At 37.1% G+C, this 15,716-nt stretch overlaps 1 protein-coding gene across 5 annotated transcripts; it reads left to right on the forward strand.

Moving 5' to 3' along the window:
* The first annotated feature begins 4,681 nt into the window (after positions 1–4,681).
* Positions 4,682–15,715, forward strand: LOC105274773 (SURP and G-patch domain-containing protein 1). 5 transcript variants are annotated; one of them, XM_011331163.3, is made up of 10 exons: positions 4,682–4,816; positions 4,942–5,213; positions 5,325–6,529; positions 6,803–6,905; positions 9,896–10,077; positions 10,180–10,520; positions 14,679–15,003; positions 15,177–15,261; positions 15,349–15,478; positions 15,563–15,715. In XM_011331163.3, the coding sequence occupies exons 2-10, from the start codon at positions 4,990–4,992 to the stop codon at positions 15,587–15,589; spliced, it is 2,622 nt and encodes an 873-aa protein (XP_011329465.1). In that variant the 5' UTR covers positions 4,682–4,816; positions 4,942–4,989; the 3' UTR covers positions 15,590–15,715. The 5 variants fall into 5 exon arrangements, with proteins under 5 accessions (XP_011329465.1, XP_026830632.1, XP_011329466.1 ...); XM_026974831.1 differs by having other exon boundaries at positions 4,758–5,213; XM_011331164.3 differs by having other exon boundaries at positions 4,758–5,213; positions 10,183–10,520.
* The last annotated feature ends 1 nt before the right edge of the window (position 15,716 follows it).

The raw sequence follows: 15,716 nt of genomic DNA on the forward strand, positions 1-15,716 counted from the left end.
AGGTGATCCTGGAGTTGCTAGTGAAATATTTTTTCACTATAGCGATGGTAATTGCAGTTTCGAAAATTACCGGCGGAATCGGTGATTTTCCTGCATTTTTCAAGAAATATATCTTTTTATTGAATTCACAGAATGAAAAGTCCTTTTCCACGATGAAAGTACACACAATAATGTAGTGTGGAAAATAGGACTTAACTTTCCAAATGGAAAAAAAATCACAATTTTGATTTCAACACAATTTTCATTTGTGGAAAGGGATTTTTTATTCTGCACAAGCAATAAAAAGAATTTTCGAAACTGCAATTACCATCGCTATAGTGAAAAAATAGTTCACTAGCAACTCCAGCTTCCCCTTAATTTAAGGCGATCCTGGAGTCGTCTGTATTACCGGCGGAATCGGTGATTTTCCTGCATTTTTCAAGAAATATATCTTTTTATTGAATTCACAGAATGAAAAGTCCTTTTCGACGATGAAAGTACACACAATAATGTAGTGTGGAAAATAGGACTTAACTTTCCAAATGGAAAAAAAATCACAATTTTGATTTCAACACAATTTTCATTTGTGGAAAGGGATTTTTTATTCTGCACAAGCAATAAAGAGAATTTTCGAAACTGCAATTACCATCGCTATAGTAAAAAAATAGTTCACTAGCAACTCCAGCTTCCCCTTAATTTAAGGCGATCCTGGAGTCGTCTGTATTACCGGCGGAATCGGTGATTTTCCTGCATTTTTCAAGAAATATATCTTTTTATTGAATTCACAGAATGAAAAGTCCTTTTCCACGATGAAAGTACACACAATAATGTAGTGTGGAAAATAGGACTTAACTTTCCAAATGGAAAAAAAATCACAATTTTGATTTCAACACAATTTTCATTTGTGGAAAGGGATTTTTTATTCTGCACAAGCAATAAAGAGAATTTTCGAAACTGCAATTACCATCGCTATAGTGAAAAAATAGTTCACTAGCAACTCCAGCTTCCCCTTAATTTAAGGCGATCCTGGAGTCGTCTGTATTACCGGCGGAATCGGTGATTTTCCTGCATTTTTCAAGAAATATATCTTTTTATTGAATTCACAGAATGAAAAGTCCTTTTCCACGATGAAAGTACACGCAATAATGTAGTGTGGAAAATAGGACTTAACTTTCCAAATGGAAAAAAAATCACAATTTTGATTTCAACACAATTTTCATTTGTGGAAAAGGATTTTTTATTCTGCACAAGCAATAAAGAGAATTTTCGAAACTGCAATTACCATCGCTATAGTAAAAAAATAGTTCACTAGCAACTCCAGCTTCCCCTTAATTTAAGGCGATCCTGGAGTCGTCTGTATTACCGGCGGAATCGGTGATTTTCTTGCATTTTTCAAGAAATACATCTTTTTATTGAATTCACAGAATGAAAAGTCCTTTTCCACGATGAAAGTACACACAATAATGTAGTGTGGAAAATAGGACTTAACTTTCCAAATGGAAAAAAATCACAATTTTGATTTCAACACAATTTTTATTTGTGGAAAATGATTTTTTATTCTGCACAAGCAATAAAGAGAATTTTTGAAACTGCAATTACCATCGCTATAGTAAAAAAATAGTTCACTAGCAACTCCAGCTTCCCCTTAATTTAAGGCGATCCTGGAGTCGTCTGTATTACCGGCGGAATCGGTGATTTTCCTGCATTTTTCAAGAAATATATCTTTTTATTGAATTCACAGAATGAAAAGTCCTTTTCCACGATGAAAGTACACACAATAATGTAGTGTGGAAAATAGGACTTAACTTTCCAAATGGAAAAAAAATCACAATTTTGATTTCAACACAATTTTCATTTGTGGAAAAGGATTTTTTATTCTGCACAAGCAATAAAGAGAATTTTCGAAACTGCAATTACCATCGCTATAGTAAAAAAATAGTTCACTAGCAACTCCAGCTTCCCCTTAATTTAAGGCGATCCTGGAGTCGTCTGTATTACCGGCGGAATCGGTGATTTTCCTGCATTTTTCAAGAAATACATCTTTTTATTGAATTCACAGAATGAAAAGTCCTTTTCCACGATGAAAGTACACACAATAATGTAGTGTGGAAAATAGGACTTAACTTTCCAAATGGAAAAAAAATCACAATTTTGATTTCAACACAATTTTTATTTGTGGAAAAGGATTTTTTATTCTGCACAAGCAATAAAGAGAATTTTCGAAACTGCAATTACCATCGCTATAGTGAAAAAATAGTTCACTAGCAACTTCAGCTTCCCCTTAATTTAAGGCGATCCTGGAGTCGTCTGTATTACCGGCGGAATCGGTGATTTTCCTGCATTTTTCAAGAAATACATCTTTTTATTGAATTCACAGAATGAAAAGTCCTTTTCCACGATGAAAGTACACACAATAATGTAGTGTGGAAAATAGGACTTAACTTTCCAAATGGAAAAAAAATCACAATTTTGATTTCAACACAATTTTCATTTGTGGAAAGGGATTTTTTATTCTGCACAAGCAATAAAGAGAATTTTCGAAACTGCAATTACCATCGCTATAGTAAAAAAATAGTTCACTAGTAACTCCAGCTTCCCCTTAAGCCCTTAGCACATGGAAATCGTAAACAATAAGATCGACCAATCACAATTAAGGTACTTTGAAACTACGTAAACAATATTTGAAGCATTTGCAGCGCTGAGTGGCCTGCATCCTGTCATCAAAATAGGTGCGTCGAGAGAGCATCGGATAAGAGAAAAGATTCAAGAAACAAGACGAAGAACACATCGCGCAGATCAGGCTTATATCCCGTGTGCGTATGTATGCGCTTACATCCTTACATGTGCAAAATTGCACGTTGCAGCAGAGAGAAACCTGAGAGCGGCCACCAGCCTCCTGACGTTTGGCGCCGCCTGACAAAGTGGACGTGAACTAGTTCGTTACGCTCGGTAATGATACGAGTGAGCATTTTCCAGCGGTACGGAAAGTACATGCAGAGAGAAGCCTGAGAGCGGTCACGCTCGCGTTTTAACCGTAACGCCTCAAACGTGGACATTGAAGTGATTGAAGTGATTCTGTCTTTATTGCTCACTGAATATTGAATAAAGATAGAATGACGCCGCGAGCGTTGGGAGCGTCAAGTAGAACGCATGTGTCCACGTTTGAGGCGTTACAGTGAAAACGCGAGCGTGACCGCTCTCAGGCTTCTCTCTGGTGCATACCAGGAATAGCTGCAATTCGGCGCGAAGCGCGGTAGTCTAGTGGCTAAGCGCGAGACTCGCATTTTGCCATCCGCGCAAGTTGGGTTCGAGACCGAGTTGTGATAATTTTTTTTTTTCGGATTTTTGTTTCTTTGTGTTTGCATTATATTTTTTATTATGTAAATAATGATTTATTATGTTTTATTATATTTTGGAGGTATACGTATATAATGAGACATAAACATATACATTTAACATTTGTAAACTTTTTATTTATTTATATAGTTTGTATACTGTCGAGTGTTTATTTATTATAAAATTCTGACATAACTGTACAGTGTTGCGGATGGAAAATTTATATAAAAGCATAAAAAACAAATGCTTTTATATAAATTTTTATCCGCAACACTGTACAGTCATAGGCACAGAGGTTGTGACACTTTTTTTTAATGAGTCAGAATTTTATAATAAATAAACACTCGACAGTATACAAACTATATAAATAAATAAAAAGTTTACAAATGTTAAATGTATATGTTTATGTCCATCATACATATACGTATACCTCCAAAATATAATAAAACATAATAAATCATTATTTACATAATAAAAAATATAATGCAAACACAAAGAAACAAAAATCCGAAGAAAAAAAATTATCACAACTCGGTCTCGAACCCAACTTGCGCGGATGGCAAAATACGAGTCTCGCGCTTAGCCACTGGACTACCGCGCTTCACGCCAAATTGTAGCTATTCATGGTACTTTTCGTACCGCTGGAAAATGCTCACTTTTAGATGTAAATTTTTCCGAAACCAAGGCTCATACACCCAAACCCTCGAACACGACATTAATATTTTTACCTTCCCTTTCGAAGGCACTATGACTCGTTCGAAAGTAGAGTTTACATGGGAAAGCTTCCTTGTGAATAGTTTGGACACGAATCATGTATCATTACCGAGCGTAACGAACTAGTTCACGTCCACTTTGTCAGATGGCGCGTCAAACGTCAGGAAATTAAAGTCACTAGATTGATAAAGTACCGCAATCCGTAGTAAAATACGTGGAATAAAGGCCTGTGTCTACGATCCAAGAACTTTGTCAAAGTTCTAGTTCCGAGAAATGTGTAGCCAATGAACTTACAGTTTTTACATAAAAGCTGCATGTTGATTGGCTACACATTTCTCGGACCTAGAACTTTGACCAAGAACTTGGATCGTGGACACAAGGCTTTAGAATGGCGTTGGAAGTGTACTTAGTGCAAACATGCAACTTATCAACACACTAAGTGCAATTCTACGAAGCAGCGTTGCGTTGTATGTCCATTGAGAAGGTTACATATCGTGATAGATGTGAAGAGAACATAATTGTGATGAAAACACCGTGTAGTTGGAATTAAAATGGCGGACGATTGCGGTACTTTATCTATCTAGTGACTTTACAGGAAGTGTGCCCGTGGAGGCTGGTGGCCGCTCTCAGGTTTCTCTCTGGTTGCATAAAGACCGTCGACGCTTATCGCGCATGCGCGTAAAAGAATGACCGCTCCGGAATACTGATTTAGCTGGCGACCATCATAAATCTAAAATTGCCTATGGTCGACAATATCCGATCGAATGAAACATGAAACCCCTTCGCGGTAACTGAGCGTAACTTTTTTCTATTACTCGATATACGATTTATGTCACACTTGAATCGAGAACTTGACGAAACTACCTAGAGCTTTTGTAATCATTCGCTGCGATTATTTTGTTAATTCCATAGAATCGCCTACGAAAATCGGCGGAATATACCGCTACGAATATAACAAAAATGGCGTATCGTGGTGTAAAGGGATCCGACCCGTTTGTGTCCAAGACTTCGCGAAATGAGCGTTTTGCGCAGATGTCAAAGCAGGAGCAAATCATTCAACAGAAAAAGTTGGAGATCCAAGCGAAGCTGCAAGAGCAGAAGGCGAAGGAAGCCGTAGAATGCATGAAAAAGTCGAGTTCGTCAGCCTCGACAAGCACAACGAGCAGTAAAGGCAGTGGTCTAAAGTGAGTCCCGAGTGTAACGACGTTACGTACATTTCGATCCAATCTTTTAGCTGGTGCGTATCATCGTGATGTGTATCTACCGATTCACGATTTTTACTTGCCCACTTGCAGAGAAGAAGACGAGAAGCCCACCACGTCCTACTCCATGAACGTATTTGCCAACGATGGTAGTTTTCTCGATCAGTTTAAGAAAATGGCTACTAAAGGAGGCGACAGGCAAGAAACGATACAACAGGACAGATCCGAGGATAAAAGGAAGGACGAGAAAAGTTACGAGGGTAGCAGAGACAGGGACAGAGAAAGAAAGCGGAGCAGCGAGAAGAGCAGGGACTGGGAGAGTAGACGGGACCGTAGGAGAAACGATTCACGGTGGGGACGAAGTTCAGATAGAAGGCACAGTTCCTCCTCGAGCCCGTCGCCGACGAGGAGACGGTCACCCAGTCCAGAGACGCGTCTCGGTTACAACCAGTCGCAGAATGGACAGCGGTTGCAGTCCACAAGTTACAATCAGCAGTTTCCGATCCAAAGCAACAACCACGTCTCTTCCATCCCGTCTCTCATGTCCCAGCCGGTGATGCAAATGACGAACATACCGCCACCTAACATGAGGAACATGACGCCGAGCGTGCCGTCCGCTCACATGCAGAGGGTACCGGTGTCGAAAAATTTTAACAACAGTTACTCCAGCGTGAACAATCACTCGAATAGCGTTCGAATGCCACTTGCACCATCGCACGTCATACGCCCCCCTCCACCCCCTTCGCTCCAGAGCATTCCACCGAACACGAATGTCCCGCCGCCGAACATGCAACTGCCTCAGACCATGCCGATGCCGAACTTGTCCCCGGCGTCGAGTGGCCAGCAGCAGCACATCATGCAAGGTTCGCAACAGCGCAGCGTGCCGCCTCCGAACATCCCTCCGCCTAACATGCCGCCACCGAGCATCCTGCCGCCGATGTCGCAAATGCCACCGAACATGATGCCCATCGCGGGCTCGCAGGCGATCGTGGTAACGATGCCGAACGTGGCCAGCGTGCCACCCCCAAATGTGATAACGCCCATGATAATGTCAGCGCCACCGCCAGTGCACGCTGTCCCGTCGACAATCAATTCGGTCCCACCGCCGAACCTGAACATCCCTCCGCCGAACATCCCGCCCCCCACTGTCATCCCAAACGCGGCACCACCACCACGTGGTCTCGTGTCCGCTGGCTACACTCTTTCTAATCAGGTACCTCTCACCGTGGGACCACCCAATGTACAAATACCGCCACCCGTGAGACCGCCAACCAGCTTGCAAAGCTCCGAGCAACAAGGTACGATATTACGAACCATCAAGCAAAGTTACTCCTCTCTCACTCGTAAGCTCGTAGAGATCTTGTCTTGTTTCTCGTGTAGTCGTGACGACACTGTGGATTGTCGGAAAAATTGTTTGTTGCGAGACACATGGTACTGGAACCGCATAAATGATATGTTAGCCTTACTTTAGAATTAGCAAGCAAAACCACACGTGATAAACTACGGTGATACAATACATGAACAATAGTGTGAGATGTTATTATGCAAAGTACCTGACGAAGGATTCTAAGTGTGTCTAGTAGAGGCTGAGCAACTGGCGCGCATCGTGGCCGACTGCGGGGATGAAATTGAACAAGAAGTGCGAGAGAAGAACGCCCAAGATCCTAAACTATGGTAACTACTGTCCTCACTGGTCCACAGTTTATATTTCCATTCCCCTATTCCTCGTTTGTAATATCGTTAATGTTTGTATAATATTCGGAAAACGATGACGTGTTTTATTTTACATTATAGGACGTTGCACAACTTTTTATTGCATAGCTATTGACGATGTCTTTCAATATAATGCAGAAAGCTGAATGCATAACTTTATTAAATGTCCGCCTAATGTGAATTGTTGTAAATATGTTTGCATTTCTAAATAGCAATTGTTAACTGTATTGTAAGAGATTTGCTTATTGTAAAAATGTTCTTATGCTTTCTTCAAGCATGATACTCTAGGCTTGATAAAGTTGTCGATGCCTTTCATTATATGCATTTCCATATTAAACATACTCTTTCTTTCTTTTCAATCACAATAATAATACCACAATGTACCTGACATATATTTGATTTGATATGCTCTTTAAATTTTTCTTACAGTACAATTATCTACTCTTTGTGCATTTATTTCTACTGTATATGTCTTGTACATAGGATGTACATAAAGTTATAAAAATATCACCAAAGATATGATCGCGTAAAAAACTGAAGATAACAAAGAAATTATTTGCGATTATACGTGATTGTTATTTTATGGAGTTTAAATGTTTGTCTTGATTTTATAATACCTTTTTGCTTTCTAAACACACTTTGGCTTCAAGTACTCGGTTTCAATTTTATTCTGAGTTTGTTCAAATACATAATAAGCAGTATTTAGCTCAAGCATGATACTCTCTAGGCTTGATAAAGTTGTCGATGCCTTTTATTATATGCATTTCCATATTAAACATACTCTTTCTTTTCAATCACAATAATAATACCACAATGTACCTGACATATATTTGATTTGATATGCTCTTTAAATTTTTCTTACAGTACAATTATCTACTCTTTGTGCATTTATCTCTACTGTATATGTCTTGTACATAGGATGTACATAAAGTTATAAAAATATCACCAAAGATATGATCGCGTAAAAAACTGAAGATAACAAAGAAATTATTTGCGATTATACGTGATTGTTATTTTATGGAGTTTAAATGTTTGTCTTGATTTTATAATACCTTTTTGCTTTCTAAACACACTTTGGCTTCAAGTACTCAGTTTCAATTTTATTCTGAGTTTGTTCAAATACATAAGCAGTATTTAGCTCAAGTTGTGTAAATAAAAAATTTATTTTAAAAAACATTGGAAGTCAGTCATAATATGTTTACTCGATAAAATGTTTGTATTTGATATTTTTAGAAATGTTTTTATATCCGTGCAATATTTATATCCGATAAATATCTAAGAATATCTCTATTGGATATCTATATGAGTAACTTTGAATACTCTATATAAAATTAAGATTAAAAGTAATCTTAAAGTTTAAACATCATTGATATATAATATCAGTTAAAAGTAAAAAATCTCAATCTCTAATAGTTGGTTAGATATTTCTGTTAAATATTTCCCAAATTATCGATCATGTCTTTGGGATATATTATTCTTCTAAGCCCGTGTATTTCTCATTTTTGGTGTTTATATGTTGCGTACATTTGGAAATACGAGACACGATACATATAACTTTATATCGATGCTTTTAGCTTCAATCAAATTAAAAAAGTCGATATTATTCTGCCATATCTGTTATAACTGCTATGTAGCTGTATCAAGTAAATTTTCATATAATTATTATCGATATGCATTTTTTTTATCAATATTAATGCCACAGCTAAAACTTCAATTAAACTTTATGTAAATAATATAACAGTTACGTCATTTTACATGCTAATACATAGTTTTACAGAAGTTTGAATAAATATTATATATACAGGGTGTTTCCTAAGTAAGTAGACAAACTTAAGGAGGATATTCCTTGGCTTATTTTAAGAAGAAAAGGTCATATAAACATATGTCCTAAACTGCTTTGTTTTCCAAAAAAAAGTACATCACTGTTTTCGTTCACTTTTCGTTTATTATAGAACAGTTTGTGTTATTGCAAATGAAACAAATGAAAAACAATAGTAACCAAAAAGAAAAATTATAACGAAAAAGAAAATAGTAACTAAAAAGAAAAATAATAACATCACAGTAACTGCTGAAAATGTCCACCTGCAGCCATGATACTGCAGTGCTGTACTTTTTTTGGAAAACAAAGCAGTTTAGGACATACGTTTATATGACCTTTTCTTCTTAAAATAAGCCAAGGAATATCCTCCTTAAGTTTGTCTGCTTACTTAGGAAACACCCTGTATATCGTCCAAATATTATAGATACACTGGTATCCTAAGATAATAAAACATATCGGTAAACTAACTAAATGCACTTGTAATAAAATGAAATACGCGGTCTTTTTTTCTTTTAAATTTGGCTGATCAAGAATATTAATAGATAAGTACTTATAAATTAGTAGCTATGTATTGCTTGGCATGACGGCACTTAATATTACTTCGTATATCCATATCTTTTTATAAGATTACACAAAAATTTGATTTTCAAGAGTTGCAGCTGCGACTTTTGTCACTTGATTTTAACGTTTCGCTTCATTCGGGAAGAGGGGCACTAGCATTAAGTTTCATCGGAAGTGAATTAAAATGTTCACGAAACGTCGAAATTGAAGTGACAAAACCGGGGTTCCGATCTGGAAGTCAAATTCAATTGTAATAATCAACAGCGCGAAAACTTCAAGGTTTTGATTATTCATATGAACTATATAGCACGTGATCGGTAATAGTCAAGTTCTGTTTACAAATCTCAAAGTGAATAATCCTGAGATAGAATCGATACGAATGAATGTCATCGTAAATATAGACACGTAACGATTCCAGTGCATCGGTGATTGAAAATATTCAGTCACAATTAACTGAACTCGTTAATACCACTTTCGACCTAATTTCTAACGCATTACATCTTCTTTATGAAAGTATTGTATTTAGGAATACATATTACTAGACAGCGTTTTAAGTATTATTTTAATCAAGGTTTCTGCACCAAAAGCAAAGTGCAGCGTATCTGCAGTACAGGGGATTGGTTTCGAAGTTACGTGCCGAGAAACCAGATAAGCATAAGGAGAACAGTGGCGCGGAGCTATATTGCCCTGAGGAAGCTCTTAGTGACAATGACGAGGTCGAAAAATCTCAGAAATCTCATGCGATTCTACACGGTAAATCCAATAAAAAAAGAAGATATAATAGGGAAAAAGAAATGACGGTGAGGAGATATTTATCTGTAAGAGCCGTTTATTGATGCGCGCATATGTATGCAGCAGATCAGCCGAAGGATGATAATAGGGAAGAACGCAAAAGAAAGAGACGGAGTCGCTGGGGTGACGCAGACACGAAGGTTCTTGTTACCGATACGAACGTACCTTCCGGTAATAGGGCGAGCGCTGTACTTCCGCAACCTGGTATAGCCATACCGGGACAGATCGGGCAACCCGCGGTTATATTACCTCCTTCATCAAAAGGGCAACAAGTGAAATCAAAGAATCCGATGCTCACGAAAATCTCACGGAACGATCCCGCGCTTATTCACTATGCGAGACAGACTTTTGGCACACTCGAGCTGAGCGAAGAACAGTGGAAAAAGGCAGAGGATCATTACAAGGTAGATTATTATTGCAATTGATCGTGACGTGTGAAGGATGCCTCTTAAACTTTGCGCATTACCTATTGGTAGCAAGATTAAATTGAATGAAAATTCGAATATAAAAATATTAAGATAATAGTTTTGAAATCAGAAATTACAGGGTGTCCCGGGTTTTAACCGACAAACTGCGGGAGCATATTCTACTAGTGGAAATAAGAAAAAATTCTTATATCGAGTTTGCTTAGAAATGCTTTATTACAAAGTTATAAACCAATATTGAAAAGAAATATGAGATAAGTAACAACGGAACATAGTGTAGAATTTGCAAGGTCGAAGATGTTTATGTTACGTGTATTCACATGTACCAATTTTGATGGAAAATGTGCCACTGCAGTTTCGCCAAAACAGCTGGATACAGTTAGACGGTTGTCCATCGCACTATGCTAGACAAGTTAGAAACTGGTTAGATGAACATTACGCTCATAGGTGGATTGGTCGAGGAGCACCGGTTTTCTGGCTCCAAGATCGCCCGATTTAACCCCTCTTGATTTTTATTTATGGGCAACTTTACAAAATAAAGTTTACAGTACAGAAGTAATCTCGCTTGAAGATTTAAAGCAACGAATTACTAATTCAGTTACTGAGATGCAACCAAATTTTCAGGAATGTCGTACCGTAACAAATTCTGTACTACGTCGATGTCTAGCTTGTATCGATGCGCAAGGACAACATTTTGAAACGCGTCACTAAATCATTGCGTAGATAATTTTTATTTTTGTGAAAAAATCCGTTGTTACTTATCTCATATTTCTTTTCAATATTGGTTTATAACTTTGTAATGAAGCATTTCTAAGCAAACTCGATATAAGAATTTTTTCTTATTTCCACTAGTAGAATATGCTCCCGCAGTTTGTCGGTTAAAACCCGGGACACCCTGTATAATTAGACATACAGGGTGTCCCGGGTTTTAACCGACAAACTGCGGGAGCATATTCTACTAGTGGAAATAAGAAAAAATTCTTATATCGAGTTTGCTTAGAAATGCTTCATTACAAAGTTATAAACCAATATTGAAAAGAAATATGAGATAAGTAACAACGGAACATAGTGTAGAATTTGCAAGGTCGAAGATGTTTATGTTACGTGTATTCACATGTACCAATTTTGATGGAAAATGTGCCACTGCAGTTTCGCCAAAACAGCTGGATACAGTTAGACGGTTGTCCATCGCACTATGCTAGACAAGTTAGAAACTGGTTAGATGAACATTACGCTCATAGGTGGATTGGTCGAGGAGCACCGGTTTTCTGGCTCCAAGATCGCCCGATTTAACGCCTCTTGATTTTTATTTATGGGCAACTTTACAAAATAAAGTTTACAGTACAGAAGTAATCTCGCTTGAAGACTTAAAGCAACGAATTACTAATTCAGTTACTGAGATGCAACCAAATTTTCAGGAATGTCGTACCGTAACAAATTCTGTACTACGTCGATGTCTAGCTTGTATCGATGCGCAAGGACAACATTTTGAAATGCGTCACTAAATCATTGCGTAGATAATTTTTATTTTTGTGAAAAAATCCGTTGTTACTTATCTCATACTTCTTTTCAATATTGGTTTATAACTTTGTAATAAAGCATTTCTAAGCAAACTCGATATAAGAATTTTTTCTTATTTCCACTAGTAGAATATGCTCCCGCAGTTTGTCGGTTAAAACCCGGGACACCCTGTATAATTAGACATACAGGGTGTCCCGGGTTTTAACCGACAAACTGCGGGAGCATATTCTACTAGTGGAAATAAGAAAAAATTCTTATATCGAGTTTGCTTAGAAATGCTTCATTACAAAGTTATAAACCAATATTGAAAAGAAATATGAGATAAGTAACAACGGAACATAGTGTAGAATTTGCAAGGTCGCAGATGTTTATGTTACGTGTATTCACATGTACCAATTTTGATGGAAAATGTGCCACTGCAGTTTCGCCAAAACAGCTGGATACAGTTAGACGGTTGTCCATCGCACTATGCTAGACAAGTTAGAAACTGGTTAGATGAACATTACGCTCATAGGTGGATTGGTCGAGGAGCACCGGTTTTCTGGCTCCAAGATCGCCCGATTTAACGCCTCTTGATTTTTATTTATGGGCAAGTTTAAAAAATAAAGTTTACAGTACAGAAGTAATCTCGCTTGAAGATTTAAAGCAACGAATTACTAATTCAGTTACTGAGATGCAACCAAATTTTCAGGAATGTCGTACTGTAACAAATTCTGTACTACGTCGATGTCTAGCTTGTATCGATGCGCAAGGACAACATTTTGAAATGCGTCACTAAATCATTGCGTAGATAATTTTTATTTTTGTGAAAAAATCCGTTGTTACTTGTCTCATATTTCTTTTCAATATTGGTTTATAACTTTGTAATAAAGCATTTCTAAGCAAACTCGATATAAGAATTTTTTCTTATTTCCACTAGTAGAATATGCTCCCGCAGTTTGTCGGTTAAAACCCGGGACACCCTGTATAATTAGACATACAGGGTGTCCCGGGTTTTAACCGACAAACTGCGGGAGCATATTCTACTAGTGGAAATAAGAAAAAATTCTTATATCGAGTTTGCTTAGAAATGCTTCATTACAAAGTTATAAACCAATATTGAAAAGAAATATGAGATAAGTAACAACGGAACATAGTGTAGAATTTGCAAGGTCGAAGATGTTTATGTTACGTGTATTCACATGTACCAATTTTGATGGAAAATGTGCCACTGCAGTTTCGCCAAAACAGCTGGATACAGTTAGACGGTTGTCCGTCGCACTATGCTAGACAAGTTAGAAACTGGTTAGATGAACATTACGCTCATAGGTGGATTGGTCGAGGAGCACCGGTTTTCTGGCCTCCAAGATCGCCCGATTTAACGCCTCTTGATTTTTATTTATGGGCAAGTTTAAAAAATAAAGTTTACAGTACAGAAGTAATCTCGCTTGAAGATTTAAAGCAACGAATTACTAATTCAGTTACTGAGATGCAACCAAATTTTCAGGAATGTCGTACTGTAACAAATTCTGTACTACGTCGATGTCTAGCTTGTATCGATGCGCAAGGACAACATTTTGAAACGCGTCACTAAATCATTGCGTAGATAATTTTTATTTTTGTGAAAAAATCCGTTGTTACTTATCTCATACTTCTTTTCAATATTGGTTTATAACTTTGTAATAAAGCATTTCTAAGCAAACTCGATATAAGAATTTTTTCTTATTTCCACTAGTAGAATATGCTCCCGCAGTTTGTCGGTTAAAACCCGGGACACCCTGTATACAGGGTGTTTCCTCTAACTGTAGCACTTAGAATATCTCTGCTTCCTTTGATGATATGAAAAAAGTCAAAGGACGAAAATTGTTCGATTCAAAGAGACTAGTACTCTGGTAAGAAAATTATTTTTTTAATGTGACCTTTCACAAGATATCAAGGTCATCAACATTTTTTTAAATGAGATGGTATATTTTCCTTAGCGAAATGATGTAGCTTGTAAAAAAACAAATTCAACCATACAGAATATGTTGACCTTCATTTGCACGGAACATACTCAACGAATCGTTTCCTGATCGCTGGATTGGACGTGGTGGAAGAATTTCTTGGCCGGCTCGATCACCAGATCTTACGCCTCTTGATTTTTATTTATGGGCAAGTTTAAAAAATAAAGTTTACAGTACAGAAGTAATCTCGCTTGAAGATTTAAAGCAACGAATTACTAATTCAGTTACTGAGATGCAACCAAATTTTCAGGAATGTCGTACTGTAACAAATTCTGTACTACGTCGATGTCTAGCTTGTATCGATGCGCAAGGACAACATTTTGAAATGCGTCACTAAATCATTGCGTAGATAATTTTTATTTTTGTGAAAACATCCGTTGTTACTTATCTCATATTTCTTTTCAATATTGGTTTATAACTTTGTAATGAAGCATTTCTAAGCAAACTCGATACAAGAATTTTTTCTTATTTCCACTAGTAGAATATGCTCCCGCAGTTTCTCGGTTAAAACCCGGGACACCCTGTATATAAAATGTATGATACAAAATACGGCATTATAGAGGAAAAAAAAGTGTAAAAGAGGTTTCAGTAAATTACGGTTTCGTAAACTTAAAGTTCAGTTCGTATGTTACAGATAAATCTCTTGTACCAAAACCTACTGAGGAAAAGGGAAGAAGTGAAGCGTTTAGAAGCGCAAGGGAAACACAAGTATGAATACGATAGCGATGAGGAGACGGAAGGTGGTACCTGGGAACACAAACTGCGATCCGCCGAGATGGAAGCGACGCAAATGTGGGCCGAGGAATTGACCGCACAGGCCGAGGGCAAACATCACATTGGCGATTTTCTACCACCCGACGAGTTGAAGAAATTTATGGAGCAATATAACGCCGTGAAGCAAGGGAAGGAACCTGACTTGAGTGATTACAAGGAATACAAATTAAAAGAGGATAACATAGGTATGTTTTAAGAAAGCTGTTTTATTTTTAATGTCATTTCATACAAGTAAATCCAGGTAGTAATTGTTTACTAATTTCCATTAATAATAATAATTCATAAAATTCATCATTTTACATTTTTTCCTTAAAAATTGCCCATATTAGAATATTTCATAATGTCTTTGTACTCGTAGGGTTTCAAATGTTACAAAAACTTGGATGGAGCGAGGGACAAGGTTTAGGTAGCGAGGGTAGCGGTCGTATCGAACCAGTTAATAAGTAAGGCTGTTTTTATATAATAATATTGTCAATATGATTACGTTGATTTGATATTCTTAATCTTACGATCAACTAATATTTTTTTAGAGCAACGAATAGACTCGATAGTGCGGGTCTAGGATCTGAGCGACCAGACGGAGTGTCCAGGGACGACGATGAATTTGATGCATATAGAAAAAGAATGATGCTTGCTTATAGATTTAGGCCTAATCCATTGGTAAGTATCGCGATTGTTACGAATAATGATATTAGGAGAAGGATATCGACGAATTCGTACTTACATCGCTGTTTTCGCTTGCAGAATAATCCCAGGAGACCTTATTATTAGGAACCAAAAAAATATATATATATACGTGAACATATATAACTCTTTCTACCACAAATGTAGTAAACGGTCTTTATTTTGTACATTTAAAGATGTAAATTTCATTTTAGAATATATTTCTTATAAATCT

Source organism: Ooceraea biroi, chromosome 14 (assembly GCF_003672135.1).
Source record: "Ooceraea biroi isolate clonal line C1 chromosome 14, Obir_v5.4, whole genome shotgun sequence".
In the NCBI taxonomy this organism is placed as follows: domain Eukaryota; kingdom Metazoa; phylum Arthropoda; class Insecta; order Hymenoptera; family Formicidae; genus Ooceraea; species Ooceraea biroi.